This window comes from Lemur catta, chromosome 13 (assembly GCF_020740605.2).
Source record: "Lemur catta isolate mLemCat1 chromosome 13, mLemCat1.pri, whole genome shotgun sequence".
Taxonomy (NCBI): domain Eukaryota; kingdom Metazoa; phylum Chordata; class Mammalia; order Primates; family Lemuridae; genus Lemur; species Lemur catta.
In genome coordinates, this window is record NC_059140.1 from 71,198,527 (window position 1) to 71,224,286 (window position 25,760).

A 25,760-nucleotide genomic window follows, 5' to 3' on the forward strand; every position below is an offset into this window, starting at 1 on the left:
TTTACATTTGGCATACATTATTGCCTAGCCTCCAAAAGTCTATAGTCATCCAAAAGCCAGCTGTATTTAATTTTTTAAATTTATTTTAAGACTTAAAATAGGCATAAAATTTCCGTTTATGTGATACCCCATTCCCTAGCTCTGAATAGTATCTTTGTCAAGTAAGTGACTGACTACAATTTGGTTTAACTATTGACTAAATAATAATAATATGAAAGAACAGCACTTCGAATAAAACAATTTCTAACAGTATCCACAAGGAGGTATTACAATTTGTAGCTTCCAGATAGATCATATGAATCAAATTTTTAGGGCTTATATCAACTTGAAAGGCTGTTAAAATAGAATCAAGTATTCTTGGGGGTCAATTATCTAAACCTAAAGTAAAATAGTTGACCATTTATTTACTGACACACACTAAACTTACTGTCATGAAAGGTGTGTTTTAACTTGATGTTGCTGGTCTAAAATTAAATCACTAAAGATACCTAATTCATCTTATTTTTCTGAGGACTTACGTATCATAGTAATAAATGTTCTTCTTTTCTAATAGGTTTTAAAACCTTCATTTTCTTAGGCTTCTACCTGGGTAGCTACTAAAAATCCTTATGAGGGTCTTTACAGTTATGTTATATACATTTCTATAATAATCTTTATGTAAAATATAAATTCGATGATTTTTTACAGACTTCACATTATACAGCATACTTTTGGTGTTTAGAATTTATCACTACATGCAAAGTACAAAATCCCATTCAAAAAGAGGAACAGAGATTGTACCACACACCAAACTAAACTGCCAAAAACTTTTTTACAAATGAAAATTGGTGGGAGACAAATGTAACTTGTTTTAAAACCATATTATATTACTGATCTATTATCTAAGGAACGAGAGTATTCATAACATTTACTTTGTCTGAAGATGTTGAACCAAAGTTGTATTTTCTTAAACTTTGTGGACATGGGCTTTGGAATACAGTATAGTGAAGATTGAGTGTTCAATTCTTTTAGTTTCTTCCATTAATTTTCCCTAGCTGTTAATTTTCTTTTTTCTTGAGTGTCCTAATGTCTTCAATTTTTTTTTTACTTGAATGCCTCAATTGTGCTTTCAGAAGCGGGGAAGAAGAACCTACTGAAGTTAAAAAATTTATGTTTGAGGATGTGTAATCATAAATATTAAAAAGAGTGAATTAGTAAAAATTAACAACAGAGATATAATGCAATAAAAACACAATACAAAACTGTATTAAAATACCCTTGCAAAAAAATCCAACTTTATCATTTTTATAATCTTAAGTGTACCAAAATTTTAAAACAGTTTTTAAAAAATCCAGTCGCAGTATGCATACAATTTATATCTATTTTCTTCTTTTTTCTTTTGCCTGTAATAATTTGACTGTTAGATACTGAAAGTACTTCGGAAAATAGGATACAAATTATAATACAGAATTATTTTCTAGTAAACATCATTTGTTAGAAAAAGGGATTGTAGAATGTTTCTGTAATATTGCCTACCAGGTTGTATTTATTCCATCACATAGTTAATTCCTAAAACTGAGGCGATCATTACATTTTGATGTTCATCTGTTTTATTGAACTACCCACAGGGAGATTTATGGGAATGCTATCATGTCAAGGTCGCAGGATTAAGTGAACAGTGATGACAGTAAACAAGCCATTTCTCTATATTCCAAAGGGTTTAACTCAGTTACTTAAAATGCCATAAACATAAATAGTCTTCTCTTTCTACAATGTACCCATGACAGATGACTTCAAAATACAGCACTCCAGGGCAATGGCACTTACCAACTAAACAGGCAACCCTTATTATTGACAAATGACATTAAACTACTTCTGAGCACAAATATCAAAAAATACTTCACAATCTAATGCATACAATTTTATTGTGCATATAATACAGAGCAATATCACCACAAACTAATTTACTCATTTCATTTACAAAAACAAAAATATATATAGTTATAAAAAAAGGACATTTGCAGAGAAAAAACTGTAGGAATTCAAATTCATAAACCTTTTAACACGTCTTTTCATAATTTTCAAAAATGTAATGAGTTAAGCATATTGCTTTAGGGAATGTAGTAATATTTAAATAAACATGTCTAAACCAAAAAGCAAACTTATAAAACAAAAATCACAGCAAAAGAGTCCAGAGATTTATCTCACCAGCCTAATAATGTACCATCTTCAATGATTCCAACAAAAATGCCTTAGAGTCTGAAAAGATACCAGATGTTACTTCTTGAAAAACATTTTCTACAGTGTGATAAATGCATATTTTAATTAGCAACCAAATAATGGACTAAGGGACTGTGACAACCTCACTTTGACTCCAGACACTTGTCGCAAATGGTCAAAAATTTTAAGCTTTATGCCGTTTGTAAGCCAAGGAGAAATTTCATTAATGTGGGGATCCAAAAAAATAATTTTTATTTTAAAATTAATGGCTTTTTTGTGGCTGAGAAAGTAGCCTAAGATTTGTGAGATTTGTTATTTTTATCTGCATTTTGATCTTCTTATCATCATTTGTGTGCTTTATGTAATTCTAACTTTATTATGTATCTTAAATGAGAAGCTTATTAAAATAATTACCTTAATTTTAAAAAACCTATATAATTTTATATAGGTTTATATAATTTTTAAAAAACCTATATACATCAGTACAAATGATGCTACCAGTCAATTGGCTATTAGAGGTTTTAGCCTGGTCACTTTCATGTCCAAATAGACATATTTGATCCTGCCCAATACAATCACTTTCGATCTACTTCACCTTGTCTTTTCAAATAATTACTCTTAACAACATGATCTGTATAAGAATTTTATCAGGAAAAATGAATTTTGGCAGGCTTTTAAAGTTCTATCACCCTGTAATAAATTTTCTACTCCTCTTCATTTGTACCTGCATTTTATTTTGTTTTTAGGAGGATTGACTTTGAGATTCCTTTAAAAGGATCTTGTTGAATGTGGTATTACCATCTTATAACTCTACTCATTTGGGGTCCTCTGTCATCCTCAGGCCATTTGTCTTACCTATTGAAGAGTTAAGAAGAGGCTAACAATCTTCCTTTGCATCTCAAATACTGTGTTATTATCTTGGATAATTCAACGGAAGTGCCAAATGCAAGATTCCATACTTCTAGTTTCTTGATCTCCAGATTACCATGATCTTCAACTCCTTTCCACTTAACTGCTTTTATGACCACATTCTGGATTTGTTAATCTCATATTGATTGTTGTATTTCTGAAATCTTAAATTCAAACATCCTACAACTTCCTGCCCTTTCAGGAAAACACTTGTTTTCTTGACCCCTTTATTTTCTATCAATGTCCTTTTTTTGCTTATTTTGTTGAACTGTCTCAGACTACACTATCACTTCGACCACTTTCTTACTTATATCTTAATATCCTTGCTCCTTTATGTTGGTGAACCTGCCCAGCAAGTCACAACCCTGGAAGAATGCATCTTCTATTTTCACTGCTTGGAAGAAGAGAGCGTATACTACAGATGTATTGCTGACAGAACCTGCTGATACACAATTTGTGTATGTGGGTTGTATGGGACAAGGAAGGGCTGAAGGAAGGAAGTAAATTCAAGGATGTTTTCCAGATGCCCTTTACTGGGAAGAACAGAAGAGAATGAAATTTGTTGGGGGTCAGGGAAATATGTTTTGAACATATCTGAGAAGGTTATCACACATACCATGGGAAACTTTATCTTCAACTTTCTGGTAGACATTTCCACTAGACATTTCCACTAGAACATGCCACAGGCATGGCAAACTCAACATCACCATTCTCACCTCTACACAAGTACCTTCAGCATTTTTCAGTTCCAAGAATTGCACCACCATTCACTCAGTGAAGGATGACAGCAACTTGGGCAATGTTCTTGACTCTTTCCTATGTATTCATTCAGTGAGTCTATCTAACTTTAGATTTATGTTTTCTATTAGAGCAATTAGAATTAATAATCTTAGTTACAACATGATGAGTTGAATGTTAAAGGTTGAAATACCCAAGGCAGGGGGAACTGTTTCATGATTGTAGTACCTTTGAATCAGACAAATGTCTTAGGATGGTTCTAGAAAGGGTTGGGCAATGGAGTCCAAACAGATTAGAAAAACAATGAAAATTTCCACCCTACCCTATGTTAACACCTCAGAATAAGCAGGATCTTGAATCCAGGAGACCTGAGACTTCCCTTACTGTCTCAGCAGATATAAGAGGCATTAGTAGCCGAACTGTCTTAGAAGAGAGGATGAACATGAAGACTTTTTTGGAGTGAGAAGATTTGAAGTAACCAGTTTATTCTAAGGCTGAGAGGGTGGTATAAGAAAGGGGTCCTAAATGTGATGGAGTATATTTACTCTCAATGAAATGGCAGGAATACCCTAGGTGCCACGGCTCCTTGCCTCAATGTGGAAACTAATGTCGCATTTTAACCAGAAACAGACCTACCTTCAAGGACAAATCAGTCTTATCCCTAGAGCCCAGAGAGAAATGAGAATCCCAGGACTTTACACTAGTAAAATTATTAGAATCTTGCCTAATCCTGGAGAGAGAGAGAGAGAGAGAGAGAGAGAGAGAGTGTGTGTGTGTGTGTGTGTGTGTGTGTGTGTGAGGCCTATGAATAACTGGGAATAAAGTTTCCACCAGCCACATGGAGGAGACTCAGATCAAATTAAATTGGATTTAAATAAATATCCAAGTATGGAGGTTGCAGTTCTTATACATCATAGAAGATGTTTGAAGCTAAGAGAAACAAGACTGGGGCCAGGAAGTGAAAGTGAATATGATTGTATGAGAATATTTCAAATCCAGAATTTATTTTCAAAGTATACAAATTTCACTTCACAGCTCTACCTGGTCATTGTTTACTTTATATTTTAGTGCTCACTGTATGTCACTTTAAGTTATTATTTTATGCTTATAATGCTTATGTTACTTTAAGTTATTATTTTGACTTTAAATTTTTGAGATAGCGAGTATGAGAACTCTTGTTTTGGAAGTGTAGAATGTCAGCTTGAAATCCAAAAAACATGTGTTATCATTTGAACCTGTTATATTCATTTACACAGCTCTCATGGAACTATAACATAGCACTCTGTGAAGCTTCATAGCCATTAACAAAATATGGGCTGTGACACAAACATATTTTTTTCTAAGCAGTTTTTTTTTGTGGGGGGTAGTCATCTCAGATCTCATGGTATTACTGAGATCATAATTAGTAGATTGTTTAGTCTTACCCAATCAATGTACTTGGCAATATGGTTTGTGACAACTATTAAATATTCACTGAGTATAGAGAACATTCCTAATTAAAATCTTGACATTTTAAACTACTTGAAAATTGTCGGGGAAAAGTTTTCTTCCCCCCTTGAATAATTCATAATCTTTATACATTTACTTTAGGACTATATATATGTGTGTGCGTGTGTATATATATATATTTTTTTACAAAATATATCTAGTAAAAATTAACCCATTTACAGGTATTAGTTGTAGAGAAAGCTAATCCAATATATGTTCTTTAGATTATGTGACCAATATACCTGTGCTTGCATAGAAATAACAGATAATCTGAGCTGTAATTTATTTAAACTTTAAAAAAATTAAATAATATTTGATGGCAATTCTTTATAATAAAAACTTAATGCATAGATTGATAAATATTAGTGTTAAGAGCTGAAGAATCATCTCTAAAGGCTTTTCCAGGCTTTTTATTTAAAAAAAAATTTTAATTTACATACCATAAAATTCATCCCTTTTGATTTGATATATCTTCATAAATGCATAGAGTCCTGGCACCACTACTACAATCAAAATACACAAAAGTTCCATCATCCCCCAAAGCTCTCTCATCCTGCTCCTATCTAGTCAAACCCTGCCTCAACTGTTAACCCCTGGAAACCACTGATCTGTTCTATCTGCCTACTGTTATGCTCGTTCACAGAATACCATATATAAACACAACCATATGTGTTATTTTGAGTTAGGCTTCTTTTATTTAGCATAATGCATTTGAGATTCATCTAGGCTGTTGCATGTATCAACAACCCATTCCTTTTTATTCCACTGTATGGATGTGCCACTGTTTATTTATCCACTTACCAGCTGAAACATTTAGGCTGCTTTCAGTTTTTGGCAATTATGAGTAGAGCAGGTATAAACATTCATGGATAAGTTTTTATGTACACTTCAGTTTTCATTTCTCTTGGGGTAAATATCTAGGACAGCAATTGCTGGGTTACATGCTAAATCTATGTGTATATTTTTGAGGAACTGTCAAACTGTTTTCCAAAGAGGCTATATAATTTTGTATTTCTACCAATAATATAACAGAATTCCAGTTGCTTCACATACTTTCCAGCTCTTGCATTGACAGGTTTTGTTTCGTTTTAATTTTAGTCATTCTAACAGATGAGTAGTGGTATCTCATTGTGGTTTTAATTTGAATTTACTTAATAGTTATAGATATCAGGTATTTTTTTTCATGTGCTTATATTCTATCTGCATATTGTCTGTGGTGAAGTGTCTGTTCAAATGTTTTGCTTGCTTTTTTATTGTTAAGTTTCCAAATTACTTTATATATTCTGGATATAAGTCCTTTGCAAAATATTGGAATGGCAAATATTTTTTCCAGTCTGAGGCTTTCCCAGTCTGAGAGAATATGGCATTCTCTCAACAGTCTCTTTCACAGAAAAAAATGTTCTTAATTTTGATGAATCCATTTTATAATTACCTTTTCTTTAAGAGATCAGACTTTTGGTAGTGCATCTAATAATTCTTTGCCCAACACAAGTAAAGTAACAAAGATTTTCTCCTATGTTTTCTTCTAGAGGTTTTATAGTTTTACATTTTATATTTAAGTCTATGATCCATTTTGAGTTAAGGTTTGCATAGGGTGTGAGCTATGGGTCATCAAGTTTCAATTTTTATATATAGGTGTTCAATTGTTCCAGCACTATTTGTTGAAATGACCATTATTTCTCCACCATTTTGCATTGCTGTGGGAAAAACAAAACAAAATAAAACAAAAACTCTTCTTTCATTCCTAAAGATCCAAGTTCTATACTTTTGTTTCCCTTCTGTCTGAAAGAAGTCCTTTAGCATTTCTTTCAGAACATTTCTGCTGGTAAGAAATTCTCTTAGTTCTCCTTCATTTAAGGATGTTTTTTTATTTTGCCTTCATTTCTGAAGAATATTTTTGCTGAATATAGAATTCTGATTGATAATTCTTTTCCTTGTCTCCATGATTTTTTATAAGAAAGATATCATCATTTGAATGGCTGTTCCCTTATATGTATTATTTTTTTTCTTCTAGCTTCTTTCAATAGTTTTTTCTTTACCTTTAATTTTCATTAAATTGATTATGATGTGTCTAGGTATAACTTTTACTCCGTTTATCCTGTTTGTAATCTCTGAGCTTCCTGAATCTCTAACTTGATGTCTTTTTTTTTTTTTTTTTTTTTTTTGAGACAGAGTCTCACTCTGTTGCCCAGGCTAAAGTGCCCTGGCATCAGCCTAGCTCACAGCAACCTCAAATTCCTGGGCTCAAGCGATCCTCCTGCCTCAACCTCCCAAGTAGCTGGGACTACAGGCATGCGCCACCATGCCTGGCTAATTTTTTCTATATATATTTTTAGTTGACCAGATAATTTATTTCTATTTTTAGTAGAGACAGAGTCTCGCTCTTGCTCAGGGTAGTCTCGAACTCCTGAGCTCAAATGATCCACCTGCCTTGGTCTCCCAGAGTGCTAGGATTACAGGTGTGAGCCACCGTGCCCAGCCAAACTTGATGTCTTATTTCAAATTTGATACGTGTTCAACCATTTTTCTTTAAATAATTTTTCTGTACTGATTTCTTTTCTCTTCTGATGTTTCAATGATGTGAATGTTAGATTATTTGTTTAATATTGTCCCAGAGGTGACTGAAGCTCTGTTTATTTTTTCCCCAATCTATTTTGTCTCTGTTCTTCCATTGTAAGATTTCGTTTGATCTATTTTCATGTTCATTCACTCTTTCCTCTGTCATCTTCATTCTAATATTGAGCTCATCCAGTGAAATTTTTATTTCAGGTATTGTGTATTTCATTTTCTTTTGGTTCTTTTTTATGCTTTCTGTTGCTCTTCTGAGATCTCTTAACAGTCTATTTCTTTAAAGGATATTTACTTTTATTTCATGAAAGATGATTATAAGATTTGCTTTTAAGTTCTTGACAGTTCCAACATCTGAGTCATCTTGAGACTGGCATCTGTCAATTGTCTTTCCTTGAGAAATGGTGGGATTTTTCTTGGTTCTTTGAATACTGAGTAATTTTGGATTTTACCCTCAACTTTATAATATTATATTGTGGGACTATGTTAACTTTCTCTGGAGAATGTTTGTGTGTTTGTTTTTGTTTTAGTAGTCAATCGAACCTGTTAGTTTCAGACTACAAATTCTGCTTTGCCTTCTATAGGCAGCAATTCTGGTATTAGTTCAGTACAGGCCTTAGACTTGGAACACTAAAAATACTTTCTAAAGCCTCAGATTTCTAAGTCTTCTTCCTAATTAAGCAGTGCTTTGCATTTCATTATTCCAAATGATAGTTTTTACAATTGACACAATAATTAGTAATTCATTTAATCATTGAAATGACCATGAACTTTGAGGTAAGATAGATCTAGAATCAAATCCTATCTCTACTACTTAGCTATGTAATACTAGGCAAGACATTCAACTCTATGAGTCTCACATTTCTTATTTATAAAATGGGAAAAATAATAGGTACTTTACACAGTTTTTAGCATGAAAATAAGGCATTAGATGTGAAGTATCAGTGTAGTTGTTGCCAATGCATAGCTATGCTCAAAAAATGTGAGTTTCCACCACCCTTATCAGAAAACAAAATCTAAATAGTAATGCTTATTTGAAAATGTACAATAAAAATTGAAACCCCACAGATATGCACACACAAACATACACATTTATCCTCAAGGGCCTATGAAACTCAAGGGCCTATTAAAATCTGTCGATTTTAATTTAGGTTGTTACGATTTAGGTAGTTTAAGCAATAGAAAATAGGACCCAAAAATGTTGAAATAAAGAAAAACCATATACATTGAACATTATTTAACAGCATTGAATCTTGAAATATGTACTTTGAAGGACCTATGAAATTATAGTTTTTCCTCAAGACAGTAATAAAGATCAATAATATTAATTCAAATGCTAAAATATGTTAGAGCCAGTAGTCCATTGAGTCTAAGGATAGTTGTAAGAGGGATTTTTATGTTAAAACTAAACTTTTTCTTGGTAAAATAGCATATAGAACATTATAGGGATGAAATTCCTTCATATTTAACATATATTTGATAAAAGGGAGATAAAATGATTAGTATTCAATCCTTACACTTAGGAAGTTACTGGAAAAGACAGGCACATTCATATGGCTATAAAACATTAGGTGATATATCACAGATAATTTCAATAGAGACAATAACAACAAAATATGATGAAGCAGGGTTAGAAAAGATAAAGCCAGGAATACTATAGCAAGAGGTGACATTTGGACTCTGCTACAAATATGGTGACCATATTTTCCTATTTGTCCCAGTATATGTCTTCAAATAGCAGCTAGACTGATCTTTTAAAAACATAAATCAGATCATGTTACTTTTCTGTTCAAAACCCTTCACTGCTTTTCATGCCACTTAGGATAAAGTCACAAATCCTCAACATGACCTACAAGGCTTTAAATCATTGGGCTCATATGTTATTCTCCAGCCTCCTCTTAAGCTACTATCCCATTGTTTATAAAGCTCTAAGCATACTAGCCTCCTTTCTGTTCTTTTTATTATTATAAGGTCAGAGTCTTTGTAATATTTCTCTCCTGAATGGTTTATAGCCCACCCTTTCCTAATGATACTCTATTTATCCCTTCAGATTTTAGCTCAAAGCTTCTTCAAAGAAGTCTTCCCTGACTCCCTAATCTAAAATAAAGCTCTTATTTTACATGCTCGTTCAAAGTACTTTGCACTTTCCTTTCCCAGAATTTGTTACAGTTTGTATTTATATCTTTTATTTCCATAATTACTTATATAATATCAGTCTTTTCTACTGGGCTCTTTCTACTCAGTTGGGTAGGAAGCAAGTCTGTTTTGCTCACCACTATACTAGCATAAATAAGATCTCAAGAGTTATCTGTTGATGAAATGAATAAAATCCTTAAATTATAACTATGTATTACAAATTAAAGGGTGATTTAGTGGCATGGGAAAATATTTTCATAAGTCTCTTTGCAAAGAGCAGACTAACAGAAAAGAGACTAACAAGTATTAGATATCTATTATGTATCAGACATCTTGTTAATTATTTTGCATACAATATCTAATTTTTCCATTAAAATAACCCAATTTAGTAGGAAATATTCACCCACTCTTCCAGATGAGGAAACTTGAACATTGGGGAGGTGAAGTCACTTGCTTAAGATTACATAGCTAATAAGTCACAGAGTTAATAATTGAACTCTTAATGTTGATTATGAAACTCAAGTTATATGTGGAAAGATTATTTTATCAAAACTAACTCATATGCCATCAACACATGGTACCATGATACATATGTATGGCAATTTTCATGGAATCGTTCATTTTAAAAATATGTACTGAGTATCTACTATGTGCAGAGTTCTATGCACTGGGGATATAGCAGTAAAAAAAAAAAAAGTCCATAACATCAGGTAAAAAATAAATACTTAAACACTTAAATTATATGCTGGGTGGTAAGTGCTATGAAGAAGATTAAAGCTGAGATAATTTAGGGAGTGACGAGCAGACAAAGAGGTGGGCTATTTTGGATAGAATGGCCAGAGAAGGCCACTCTAACGAGGAACACCTGAACAAAGATGTATCAGGCAGAGGAAACAGCATGCAAAAGCAGAAGTGCTGGCCTGTTCACAAAATAGGCCGAGGCCAGGCTGGCTGCAGTAGAATGAGCCAAAGACTGAGAAGGTGCATAGCAGGACATGAGGTCAGTCAGGTAACAGGGAAACAAAACAGATCAAAAGAGTATAGAGTTTTAAGAAGACTGTCAAATATAGTCAAGAGGTTCAGCAGGATGAACTCTAATCAAAAGATCAATGGTGACTCTACTACGGAAGAATATTTTTCAGTTCCTCCTAAGTACGATATAAAAATTCTTATATACACAATTATATTAATACCATTGGATTAGCAATGGTAAATATGGACACATATTTCTTGCTTTTACAAATTAAGAGCATTATTCTGTACTAGGAATATCTACTGTATAATATGTTTAAGTCAATAATTTATATAAAAATCAAATCTGTAACATTCACAGAATAATAGCATTCAACAGCAACTTTTGTTGTTAAAATATTTTCTTATCTTTTTGAGAAATATCATGATTCCAGTTAGAATACATAAATTGTTCTATCTAAAATGCTACTGGATTTATAAACAACTATTTTAGTTTGTTTCTGACTTTACCACTTTGGTTTCATGCAGGGATAAGTATGTTTTGTCATTTAATAAAATTATTTCATTCCAAATATAAAATTATTCCTAATGGACTAATTTATTTTGTTATTCCACCAACAATATCATCACTGTCAAAAAGGGCATACACCAAGTACTTATTCACAAATATTTTTTGGCACCTACTATGCATCAGGTATTGTTCTAGGTTCTGGGGATACCACTGCGGACAAAAGAGATAAAACTCCCTTCTATTATGGAGCTTGCATTCTACTTGGAAACAAAACAATAGAGATGAATATAAGATACTTATGTATTGTAGTAATAAATGTTGAAAAGGGGAAAATAAAGCAGGAAAATATAAAATGTTTGGAAGAAGTAAAATTTTAGACAGAGTTGCTAGAGAAGGCTTTTTCGAGAAGGTACCATTTGAATTGGGGCCTAAACAAAGTGGGAAAGCAAGCCAAATGGATTTTTTGGAGAAAGAATTCTAAACAGACCAAGCATGCCCTGCAAGCAAGAACAGTGACTAGAATAAAAGGAATCAGGGGAAAGTAATAGGAGACGAGATCGAAGAGTTAACAAAGGGCCTGATGAGTCATTGTGAGGTCTTCTTCCCCCAGTGACACGCGAAGCCTCTGTAGCAAAGGTGTCCAATACAACTTTCTATGATAATGGAAAGGTTCTGTGCTGTCTAATATAGTAGCCACCAGCCTCATGTGGCTATTGAGTACTTGAAATTTGGCTAGTGTGACCAAGGCACTAAATTGAATTAAATTTAAATTATAATTAATCAAATTTGAATAGCCACACGTGACTAGTGGTTATAGTCTGGCACAGAACAGCTATGGAGGTTTCTGAGCAGAGGAGCAAAAGGGTTTGCATTTTAATAAGAATCACCCAGGCTGTTGTGCTGACTATGGACTTTTGGAGGACAAGGGCAAAAAACAAAAACAGGAAAACTATACATAATGCTGGTGCAATAAGTGAAGAGATTAATGATGGTGGCCTGAACGAAGGTGATCAAAGGTAATGGTGAGAACTATTCAAAAGCTGGATATATTTTGGCACACTCAATAAGATTTGCTGAAGGGCTCAATATGGAATGTGTAAAGAGAATTGAAGGATAAGAACAACACTTATGGTCTGGGCAACTGTAAGAATGGTGTTGTCTTGGCTGAGATGGAGAAAAATGCAAGAGAAACTGATTTGGGAGAAAATATCAGAAACTTGATTTTGACATCTTAAATGTGAGATGACTATAGATATCCAAGAAGAAGATGCCAAGTAGGCAGATGGACATAAAGGACTGGAGATAACGGAGAGAGATCTGGCCTCAAGATAATAAATTTGGCAGTTATCAACATTTGGTAGTATTTTTAAGCCATGAGACTAGATAAAACTGCCTAGAGAGTGAATAAGATAAAAAAAGAGAGGAGGTCCAATGACTGAGTCCTATTATTACTAAGGATTACATAAAACAAAACCTATGCTTAAAGGTTTAGGGTTCAGCAACACAGTAAAGGATGATCACATAAATAGCGTGTTTTTTCAATTAGTCAGCACTAGAACTTATTGTGCAGGAAAGGACAGAAGACACCTGCTCCTCTGAGGGGTCGTGCCACTCTTTCTGTCAGTCTAATGAGATACCAAAAAGGATAAGCTGACAAGCTATCAGAAGATGCATCAGACATGTTACCACATGCCTGTTGCTAGAGGTCACTGTCCTTTCACTGTATTCTAATTACATGAAGAAATAATTAAAACTCAAACCATGTATGGATGTATACATTTTAATGCAATATCTTAAATCATACCAGCTGTGTTATTAGCAACATAATGTTATAGTCCTGACTATGCATAACTAAGTAGATAACTCCAATTCAGATGACACAAAAAGAGAGACAAGGTCTCTAGATGGGTAAAATGCTCATGTTTTTGTTAGTGTGTAATGGTTTTTTTTTTTTTTTTTTTGAGACAGAGTCTCACTTTGTTGCCCGGGCTAGAGTGAGTGCCGTGGCATCAGCCTAGCTCACAGCAACCTCAGACTCCTGGGCTTAAGCGATCCTACTGCCTCAGCCTCCCGAGTAGCTGGGACTACAGGCATGAGCCACCATGCCCGGCTAATTTTTTTGTATATATATTTTTAGTTGGCCAGATAATTTCTTTCTATTTTTAGTAGAGACGGGGTCTCACTCTTGCTCAGGCTGGTCTCGAACTCCTGACCTCGAGCGATCCACCCGCCTCGGCCTCCCAGAGCTAGGATTACAGGCGTGAGCCACCGCGCCCGGCCGTGTGTAATGGTTAAACTTTAAGTCAAGTTGGCTAGGCTATGGTACCCAGTTGTTTGGTCAAACACTGGCTGTTGCTGTGAAGGTATTTTGTAGATATGATTAAAATCTATAATCAGTTAACTTAAGTAAAGGATATTACCCTCATTAATGTGGATAGGGCTCGTTCAGTCAGCCTTTGCAAAAGCTGAGGTTTCCTGGAGAAGAAGAAATTCTGCCTCAAGACTATAACGTGGAAATCTTGCCTGCCAGACTGTCCTACAGATTTCAGACTTACCAGCCTCTACAATAACATGAGGAAATTCCTTAAAATAAATTTATTTTATGTACATAAATATTGTATATCTACTGGTTATGTTTCTGTGTTTCTCTAGAGAACCCTTACTGAAACACTCTGCCTTTATTTGTACAAGCAGTATGATACTACGTAAGTTTTATTTAACCTCTCTGTAAGCTTCAGTTTCTTCCTTATAAAATGAAGAAAACCTGAGTATTACCCTCAGTAGAGATGTTCTGAAGGTTAAATGAAATAGTCCATTGTCAAAGTTCTCAGTATGGTACCCGGCACACAACAAATATTCAACAAATGTTAGTTGTCATGGGTTATTGCTATTATTGCAACAAATATTAAGGCTGACCATTTTTACAGACATTATAATTTTACCTTACATGCAAAAATAATAAAGTTTTCTTATATCTATCTTACACTCGTAATCTCATGACAGATGGTCAAAAATATCATCCTGGTCATATTCTAGACGTTCTTCTCTAACAGAATCACTTTTACCAAAGTTCTTCTTAGTGATATCCTATCTACATTTCACTGGCCCCCCAACTATGCCAAGCAGAGATTTAGTAAAAACATTCAATGGGCTCAAACAAAACAAAGACATAAAAATGAAGAACATCAGGAATCTAAATACAGTGACCTGCTTCACTACTAGTTTTCTATAAAACTTTGTTATGAAGATAAAACAAACAAACAAACAAACAAATAAACAAAAAAACTGAAGAATTTTATGCCCACAAAGCTTTGGGAAGGAGAACATTTGTAATTAATAAACAACAAAGGTCGGTTTTAGTTGTATTATAATATCACAAATAACCTACTTTGGAAAGACTCTCACAGACGTTGGTCTAGGCAAAGAATTTATGAAGAAAACCCCTAAGGCAATTGCAGCAACAACAAAAATAAACGAATGGGACCTGATTAAATTAAAAAGCTTCTGCACAGCCAAAGAAACAGTCACGAAAATAAACAGACAGCCTACAGAATGGGAAAAAATTTTCTCATACTACACATCAGATAAAAGACTGATAACAAGAATCTATTTAGAACTCAGGAAAATCAGCAAGAAAAAATCAAACAATCCTATCAAAAAATGGGCAAAGGACATGAATAGAAATTTTTCAAAAGAAGACATAAGAATGGCCAAAAAAACGTATCAAAAAATGCTCAACATCCCTAATCATCAGGGAAATGCAAATCAAAACCACAATGAGATACCACTTAACTCCGGTGAGAATGGCCTTTATCAAAAAATCCCAAAACAACACGTGTTGGCATGGATGCGGAGAGACAGGAACACTCATACACTGCTGGTGGGAATGCAAACTAGTGCAACCCCTATGGAAAGCAATATGGAGATACCTTAAACAGATTCAAGTAGACCTACCATTTGATCCAGCAATTCCATTATTGGGCATATACCCAGAAGAACAAAAGTCATTCTTTAACAAAGACACCTGTACCCGAATGTTTATAGCAGCACAATTCACAATCGCAAAGATGTGGAAACAACCCAAGTGCCCATCAATCCACGAATGGATTAGTAAACTGTGGTATATGTATACCATGGAGTACTACTCAGCTATAAGAAATAACGATGATACGACATCTCTTTGGTTCTCCTGGAGAGAGCTGGAACCCATTATACTAAGTGAAGTATCCAAAGAATGGAAAAACAAGCATCACATGTACTCACCAGAAAACTGGTTTCCCTGATCATCACCTAAATGTACATCAGGGAAGGATACCAATTGGATATCAGACTGGGATGGGGGGGGTGGGGGGAGGGGATGGGTGTATGCCTACATGACGAGTGCATTGCGCACCCTCTGGGGAATGGTCATGCTTGAGGGTGCAGACCCGGGGAGGTGGGGGGGGAGGGGATCGAGGTATGAATACATGGCGAGTGCCAGGCGCACTGTCTGGAGAGTGGGAGCAGACGCGCTTGGGACTCTGACTCGGGGGGATGGGCGGGACAGGGACAATGTATATGACCTGAACTTATGTACCCCCATGATGAGCTGAAATAAAAAAAAAATAAAAAAATTAAAAAAAAAAAAAAATTTACATAAATAAAAAAAAAAATAACCTACTTTGGTATTAAAAAAAAATCCTTCCTAGGTAAAATGAATAGAAAATTATGGAAGAAAAATTTTAAAAAGAACATACTACTTTTTCCATAGTAAATGCTTAGATATACTTATGTATAAGAAAAATTAAGAATTGTAAAAATTTAATAAGTAGGAAGAGTTAACTCTAAAAGATTTTTTTAAAAAAGAGCCAATTCTTATACCTAACATTCATGTTACATATGTGAGATAGTCTAAAATGGTTGCCTAAACAAATTTTGTATTATATTACAGAGTATTATAAATTAAAAGTAATTTCCATTGTAGCTGCTTTAAAAAGTCTGGGTTTTCTTTTAAACCCTTCGAATAAAGCATTATGAAAGATGTCAGGAAAAAATTCAAGCAATTTTTAATATTTTAAATCATATTTTCTAAATAACATAAATTTATAGTCATATTTTATTTCCAACTATTATAATCAAACTGAGTTATTGTTTACTTCTAATTTATTACAACTCACCTATGAGAAACTGCTCCCCAAGCACCGTGTTTATTTGTGAGAATATTGAGAATCTTCTGTTTCAGCTGATTTGCTGTTACGTGATCTCGATGTTTAGCCGCACTAATAAGATGGTCACACATCTTTTCCTCCTCTCTTCTATCAGCAGCATATTGGGCACACTGGGACTACAAAGAAATACAAACAAGGCATAATGATAATCTTTCTTACTGTTTATAAGTAAGGAATGGTATTTAAGCTTAAGTTAAAGATAATTTAATTTAAAAATTCAAATAATGTAATATTTTGATATTAATATTTTGGTCTAAAGAATACATATAGTCACCTTTGAAACACAAAAAATGTGCTCTTTCTAAAGTTTATGTAAAATAATGTGGATAATGTTAAACAAAGTAATTAATGACTTTTATGGTTCCTTCTAATTCTGAAAATCTAATTTTAATGTATTACAAAAATAATAATCTTAGAAACCCGAGTGTTTCCTAAAAATGTAAATTTACTTTTTTTTAACCAATATAGTATATCTCACTTAAAATAAGAGGTATGTTCCTGATAATTATGTATAAATTAAAAATTTGTCATTTAACTTATAGTTTTCCATTTCATGAATGGCAATGTGATATAGATGAAAAAGCAGTCATTTAGGAATTTACAAGACCAGATTTCAATTCACACTTTATGCAAATTCCATATTTTTTTCATTTACTCATTTTCATATTTATAAAATGAGGAGCTGACAGGTTTTTTTTCTGATATCTCTCAACTCTAAAAGTTAATGTGTTCAAAGTACCTCACGAGAACTACTACCTTATTTTTATCTTTTCTTTTTCTATAATACTCAGTTGTCATGTCAGCTATCTGTATTCATGCTCTCTGGTGTTAGCAGCATAGCTGATCAATGGATCACTTTGTGTACCAAAAAGGTTCAATGCGAACATGGAGAGGAACATCTCTTTAATCTTAAGTTTGATTCTTTGTATAATATTGTTATAGAGAGTGGTTTGACTATAAATTTTAACATTAGTAAGTGTGTAATACAAATCATATAACTAGGAATAAAAAGGTCTCATATATCTGATAAACAATATATAAAACTAGCTCACATTCATCATCACTATGCAAAAATCTATTTCATAGATGGTACATGAACATATTCCTTCCATACATATATGGATAGACTAATACCAAAAGTTATCTCTCTTCAGGAGAAATAACCTTATAGTAATCTAAGAAGGATTAATTCATTTTCCAATTTATCTTTTTGTACAGGGAATCACCAATTAGTACAATGATCTGCCTCAGTAATGAGGTTAATATTTCATTAGCTCATTGGAGAGTAAAATTAAATTTTCATTTTTCTTTCTTAACAATTACAGCAGTTAACTAAAAAAGCTTAACTGTGAAGTACCCACCTAAAATTAAATATACATATTAAAATATATATTAAATATATTATCCTAAATACAAGCTTATGTGAAGATAGAAAAATTCCTCAAAAAGTCCTAGTAAAATTTCATGACTTTTGTAAAATATTTTATAATTTAAAAGTGATAAGTTCTTGGTAAAGTGTACACACACACATGCACATCAATGCATTTACTATTAATAATATAGTTCTAACCTGAAAAGAACAGATGTAAACATTCGGGTTAAAAAAAGTGTACATTCATTAAGTAACAATGGAAATATACTCAATATTAGATTTATATTAATATTATATTTTATACATATATATAAAATCTAAAAAACAGTAAGTCTTCATGTCCCCTTTAAAACCTCTTATCACTCTTAGACATGTATCTGTAATGGGAGTAATCTCATCCTAGAGGGGGTGAAAATTATTGTGTTGGGTATAAAAAAATATTATTTTAATGTATAAATCATAGATGCATATACAGTACACAAACATATGCAGCATATTGGTGGTATTATAATTTTATTGAGATGGGGGTACAATTATAAAACAAATGTCTCAAAAGATTCCTTAGCGGAGCAATATTAAAAAGAAAAGGTGAAGAAAAACTTCCCTTAGCTTAATACTACCTTGGTTAAATATGTGTTAAAGCTCATAACTAATATCTAGCTGTTTGAAAATCTCTTTTAAATGTTTAACATGACCAAATATCTATCTGCTTATATCCCCACAAAATATCTTGATTTTCCCAGTGGACATGTGACTGACTCAAAACTGATCCTGCAGGAAATTCAGTTAAGATTCTAAATCTTATTTACTAATAGAAGTTGAAAATTAATTGACTATTTTTATTTTGTTGAGTTCTGATCCATCTTATACCTAAACATTCTTTGAAGAACAGATAACTCAATCTTTTCTTGTCATCCAAATTACTGCATGAGACCCTGATAAATATCCAATGTTTTTTATTATTGAAGTAATATGAAACTTCACTTTAACAAATACTTAAAGATCACTATACTTATATCAGAGTTTAAAATATCTCGTATCTTTTTCAAAATAAGGTGTTTCAATTCCATGAGACAAGTGCCTGCTGTCTCATCTGATCAAAGGAAGCAGAGGTTATGTGTACAAAAGCGACAACAGCTATTTTTCTGTTTCATGCTTTTCACCTAGCTAGGTCAGAGATCACTAGACCCAGTCCATCAACTTGTATGACTCAGAGAGCTGCTTTACTGAGATAAAAACCTCATCAAAACTGGAATTGTGGGCTCTGATTTCTAGCCCTACCATACGTGTTGGCATGTTGTATCAGGAGAATAAATTGGTGAAGTCATTTATTACTTTCAAGCCCACTGTGAGTCCAACCTTAAGCCAAACACCAGGTCACGTAAATACTGCTCAAACCAATTTTGCTTTGTAGATGGAATGAACTGAAATACTGAATAACTGCTATATTAGGAGATTTGCTGAATTCTATATGAGTTTGTTCCTATAACTATATCATATACTCATATCTACTTAGTGGTGTGTAAACCTCTGCTAGCTTTAAAATAACTAAAGTAATTACATTATAAAATTTTATTTGTCTTTACTCTTAAGTAATTTAGAACAACTTTAGTCTACCAAGTAGTTAGGCACAGGGCAGGAGGGATTTCTTCATGTTGTAAATGGGGTAAAATAGTGCTCTATATTTGACATTTACTAAAGCTTTTAAAAACAGAAACAGAAACCCCTGCAGTCAAATTTCCCTCTTAAAAAAAGAAAAACTTCTTATGTAAGGTTACAGATGGGTGATGGTTGACTTATAACAGAAAAGCAGAATTTAATCTATTCCCAAAATCTTACCTCGAATTCTGCATGTTTATGTACATCCTCAGCTCTCTGTCTGTTCAAAATAAACTCAGCTTCATTTGCAACACGAACTATGTGGTCCTTCATAGCGTGGCACAGTAATCTAAAAAGAAAAATATCTTTGAAATTATTATTTTTAATAGCTTTGGTTAGTCTAACTTTTTTTAATAATCAAATTTCAGTATTTTAAATATTAATTATGCATAAATCTTTATTAGATAAAGGTAGATTTTAGAATTGATATATTTTAAATTATAATTAAATGACATTTGAAATATAGACATTTGTCATAAAACTGTTATAACAATGCCTGTGTTAAATAGTGTGTCTTGTGAACTAGTGATTTGGTTAATTAAATATAGTTGACTTAAAAATCAAGGATTTTTGTTGGAATGTTCTAAAATTGTTAAGCAACTGACTTCACCCTCTTGGAAGTAAATTTTCACACATAAGCTGGATGACTACATATTAGGAAACCAACAGACTAGATTCTTACTTTAATTAACACAGATGACAGGACTAAATGACATCTAAAATTCCTTTAAATGATGAGATTCCAAATTCTAAGATGGAACTAAAGTGTAATAATATGGAAATTATTTATTTGAAGATTCAAATTGTTTATAAAATATGTAATAATATTTATGTGAAAGGTGTATCACCACATCCCCTAGTCACCTAATTTCCAGCCTCAACAGGGTATCTACTGGGTATCTACCCAAAGGAAAAGAAGTCATTTCATAAGAAAGACACCTGCACTTCGATGCTTATTGCAGCACAATTTATGATTGCAAAGATATGGAGTCAACCTAAGTGCCCATCAAGTGATGAACAGATAAAGAAAATGTAAAATACTACTCAGTCATAAAAATCTACTCACATCATGAAATACTACTCAGACATGAAAAAGAATGAAATAATATCTTTTTCAGCAACTTGGTTGGAACTGGAGAACATTATCCTAAGAGAAGTATCTCGGGAATGTAAAAACAAACACTATGTGTTCTCATTAACTGGGAGCTAAACAATGGGTACACCTGGTCATAAAGTGGTATAAAGGATCCTGGAAACTATGAAGGCAGAACTTGGGGAGGACAGGTACAAAAATCTACCTATTGGGTACAACATACACTATTTTGGCGAAGGGCACACTAAAATCCCTGACTTCAGCATTACACAATTCATTCATGGAACAAGAACACTTGTACTCCCTGATGTTTTTTTTTTTTTTTTTTTTTTGAGACAGAGTCTCACTCTGTTGCCCGGGTTGGAGTGAGTGCCGTGGCGTCAGCCTAGCTCACAGCAACCTCAAACTCCTGGGCTCAAGCGATCCTACTGCCTCAGCCTCCCGAGTAGCTGGGACTACAGGCATGCGCCACCATGCCCGGCTAATTTTTTCTATATATATTTTTAGTTGGCCATATAATTTCTTTCTATTTTTAGTAGAGACGGGGTCTCACTCTTGCTCAGGCTGGTCTCGAACTCCTGACCTCGAGCGATCCACCCGCCTCGGCCTCCCAGAGTGCTAGGATTACAGGCATGAGCCACCGCGCCCAGCCCTCCCTGATGTTTTAAAATACAAATTATTTTTTTAAAAAGTGAAGCTGCCAAATATTGAAAAAACAACTCATATGCACTCTGAGGAAAAAAAAAGGATGCATCAGGAATTAGGAATTAAAGAAGCATTTGTGGCTACTTAGAAAATCATTAGGGAATCTTTCTTATGTGATTGGTATTTGAGGAAGCTTAGTAGAAAAAGATGCTATTTTGCTTGCATTATAGATCAAATATTTAATGCATTCATATAATACATTTTGAGGCAAGTCACCCTTATCCAAACGGCAACCTTGACTGTGCCATGCTCCTAAATTTTATTACTCATTTTGCAGTCATGAGGAAGAGCTCATAGTTCTAATGAAACAGGAAATATTTTGATTAGCACGGCAATTTTTTACTGAACTATTTATAGTATTCTAAAATGTTAAAGTAACAATAATTAATACCATATTTATTTCTTTTGTAAAATAAAGATGGTTATCATCAAGTAAAAAAAAATCAGACAATATTTGAGAAATTAACTTCAAGTCTTTCTGGGTTTTCCTTAAAGGGCAAGCTTCTGAAGTAATTTCAGGTCCGTTATCTATGCCCTTTTTAAATTCTGTTCTAATACTTATAGTCATTCATTGTCCAGTTTTTCTCTCCTGGGATTTTAACCATGAGTACTATTTTTAAGATCAGCATTCTTTATTTTTACTGCTCATTAATGAAATAAATCATTTTTTTTTCTTGCTTAAGTTGTCATAACTTCCAATCAGAAGGAAATAGGTTTAACCTTATTTTAATTTTTCTATTTATTAAATACCAAGTCCTAGTAATTCCTGCTACATTCTTCACTATATTCTATCTACCCATGGCAAATTTTCTTCCACACTGATAAATACGTATAAGCAAAAGAAAAAAAAAAAAAAACCTGTGTATCATGGTAATTCTAAATTATTGTTTAAATATAATTTTAAAAAGCTACATATATCTTTGAGGTGAATCTGTCTGTATTTAATTTATTTGTTCTTTCTAATGTATTAAGGTTGACTTACATAGCATTAAGTTTTAATGTCTTTCCACCAAGTTATTTGCAATATCTATGGGGCATCTTCCACAAAAACTGACAGGTGAATGGTGCCCTTATTTTAGGATAGTAATGTAAATTCTGAGAAGCACTAAATTCAAGATAGTTCTCAGTAGAAATCTTCCCCAAATCCATGTCTGTTCTGACATAGATCCAATTACTGCTTGATGACATTTGGGTTAAATAACTACACTGTCTCACTGGGACCAGTGGGGATGGTTCTGGCAGTATGACAGAGGCACCATTAAAATCTTGCATAGCAGCAGGATGGGTGAAGTAGTAATTTCTCCAGTCATGTACCAGGGACACAGGCACATTCCAATGGGAATGTCATCTAGTCTTCAGCATAAAAGTTAACCATAATACCAATTATTAAAACAATATAAATGTTAGGGGAATTTGTTAGAAATGACAATACTTATAAAAAAAGATCCAAACTCCTCTGTAAATAATGTTGGAGGGCAAGGAAACATACAGACAATCTTCATGTTAATCACTGAGGGAGATAGACAAGTAAAATAAGTTAAAAAAAGACTGTCATGTAAACTCCAAATATTAACTTTTGATGAAATTATTGGCCTACATTTTGTAGATAGGCTTCCAAAGAGAGAAGAGATGTGAGATATAGGAACATTCAGCTCAATGACTTTGTCTAGTGCATGCTGAAGCCTGAAGAAAGCCAGGAAGAAATCTATCTAATATGTGCAAATTAGTGTAGATTACAAAACTTAAATAGATTAACAAGAGACAGCAGGCAGAGAAAGGCTCATGGTCTGGCTGGTTAATAGGTACCATTCCCAGGAGCAAAGCAGTGGATTGGCAAAGAGGCATGGCGGTGGAGGTGGGGGCTGTGTAACAAAAGACTTGCCTCAGATACACCAGAGAAATTGGATTAATTATCTACAAGTCCGTCCTCCTACCTTGGGCACTTATGAGTTATATTTCAACTAATCTATATCATTTTATTCATACGAGGAGAAGGCATTTTTCTATCTGACTCTTGCCGTCATCAAGGTGACCTCATTACCCACATGGAAAAACATTCACCACAGCAGCTTACAATTCCTTGACCTTATTAACTCCAAAGATCTTCAGTTCTCCCTCACTTCAGGAAATAAATCTCCTGGCCATATATAGCTTTACTTCTTAAATCTTGAATTGTTAAGAGTCTACTCTTGAATCACAACCTCCTATCCTTGCTGCTCTCTCTCTCCTTCCTTAACCCCTCCTTGTTTTTGACAAAAACAAGCTCTTTACTTCCTCTAACCTCCTGTTCTTCAATCCCTCTATTTTTCACTTTGTCCTGCATCTTCTGTCAATTTCACTTCCTTTTCTACCAAGCTTGGATATCCCACAATTCCATGCTTTAACCACTCTTCCCAATACTTTCACTTAATTTCTTATATATCCACTGCATTGGCTCTGAAAATATGTAACCCTGGATTAAGACATTGGTCTTACTCCTCAGTCCTATGTCTGGACTGCTATAGAAACTAACAAAGCTAAATTTCACTGATTATAATGAAATCTGTGTTTCTTTTTCACAGTCAACTTTTTTTTACTCAGGTTTTCAGAGACAGTATGAATGTCTTTCCTAAAATCACCTGTGTTTTTTAAGTGTGTATATATATATCTATACATACACGTGTGCACGCTCACACACACATTATGCTGTACTTTATGCTTATCAGTCTCTTGGTTCTTGGTTTATATATGAGATAAAACAATTTACATGTGGCATATCTCACGTATGCCAAAGGCAGTATGTTGTTCAGATTTGCTTGTTTATGAGTTTCATAAATAAAGCTGCAGGATTCTATATATATTCTTTTTCAGATTTAGAAAATTTTCTTCTATTGCTAGTTTGCTAAGAGTATTTTTTTTAAAAATCATGGATGTTATTGAATTTTGCTAGATGCATCTTCATTTACTGAGATGTTCATAAAGGTTTTTACCTTTAATATGATAAATGAATTACATAATTTGGAAATTTTTAAAATGATGAACAACTACTCCATTTCTGGAATACTTTCCCTCATCTCCCTCCTCCAGTCACCCCCACCCGATACAATGACATATTTTTATACACGGCTGGATTGGGTTCATGACGGAGACTGTCCTGTGACTTTCCTTTCTCCCGACATATTTTGTTTGTTTTTCGAGTCCAGATCACACAAGCCTCAGTGAATGATCTGGATCATTCCCTCTTGTTTCTTTTCTCTAGGAGTTTGAGTAAGGTTGGAACAGTGTTTTACTATGACATTTGGTAGAATATACCTATGATCCATTTGGGCTTAGATTTTTCTCTGTATGAAGAATTTGTACTAATTAACTTCCTTTCATACTTAAATGATGGTTTGTTTCTTCTTATTCAGTTACGGAAAGTTACTTATTTTTTAGGAATTTGCCCATTTCATATAAATTTGTAATTTTCATGGTATAATGTTTTGATAGCACTGTTATTTCCTCTTCTAATTCTGTTTTATCTGTAATTGTCCCCCCTTTTCATTCCCTACATTCACTGTTTGTGTGTTTTATTTTTTATTTTGTTCTTGATCAATCGTGGGAGAACTTGCCTATAGTATTATTATTATTGTTTCTTAAAGACTAAACCTTTGTCTTTGTTGATCTTCTCCATTGTACCTTATTTTTCTGTTTCACTGATTGATGCTAGGCTCTTTATTATCACCTTCCTTCTACTTTGTGAAGGCTCTTCTGTTATGTTTTAAACTGGACATTCTTTCTCTAGTTGGAGATTTAGCTCATTAATTTTAGGCACTTTCTCTAAGTAAGCTTTTACACAAATACATTTATCTTCAAGTTATATTTTCCTTGCATTCCACAAGGTTTTATATTTAGCATATTTATTATTGGTTAGTTCTACATACTTCTATTACTCTTTTTATTTTTCTTTGAAATATGTTACCTAGATGTTTAAAAATTTTCCATAATAATGAAGGTATTTTAATATAATTTTTCTTGTCCTTGCCTTCAAAGGTAAGTGTACAGTGGTCAGATATCATGGTATTTACAATACTAATTCTTAAAATTTCATTTTTATCTAGTTATGTGATCATATACTGTAAACGTTACATGTTTACTTGAGAAGAATATGTACTCTCCATGGTTCACTGAAAGTTCTATATATGTCGATAATATCAAACTTGCTAATTGTATTGTTCAAATCTT

General features: G+C 33.3%; 1 protein-coding gene across 12 annotated transcripts in view; it reads right to left on the minus strand.

Moving 5' to 3' along the window:
• Nucleotides 1-25,760, minus strand: part of NBEA (neurobeachin) — a 562,035-nt gene that overhangs the window by 257,480 nt on the left and 278,795 nt on the right. For all 12 annotated transcript variants that reach the window (XM_045567190.1, XM_045567200.1, XM_045567192.1 and 9 more), the window contains 2 exons: nt 19,940-20,048; nt 16,678-16,844 (listed from right to left, as the gene is read on the minus strand). In XM_045567190.1, coding sequence (XP_045423146.1) covers nt 16,678-16,844; nt 19,940-20,048 — 276 coding nt within the window. The remainder of the gene's footprint in view (nt 1-16,677; nt 16,845-19,939; nt 20,049-25,760) is intronic.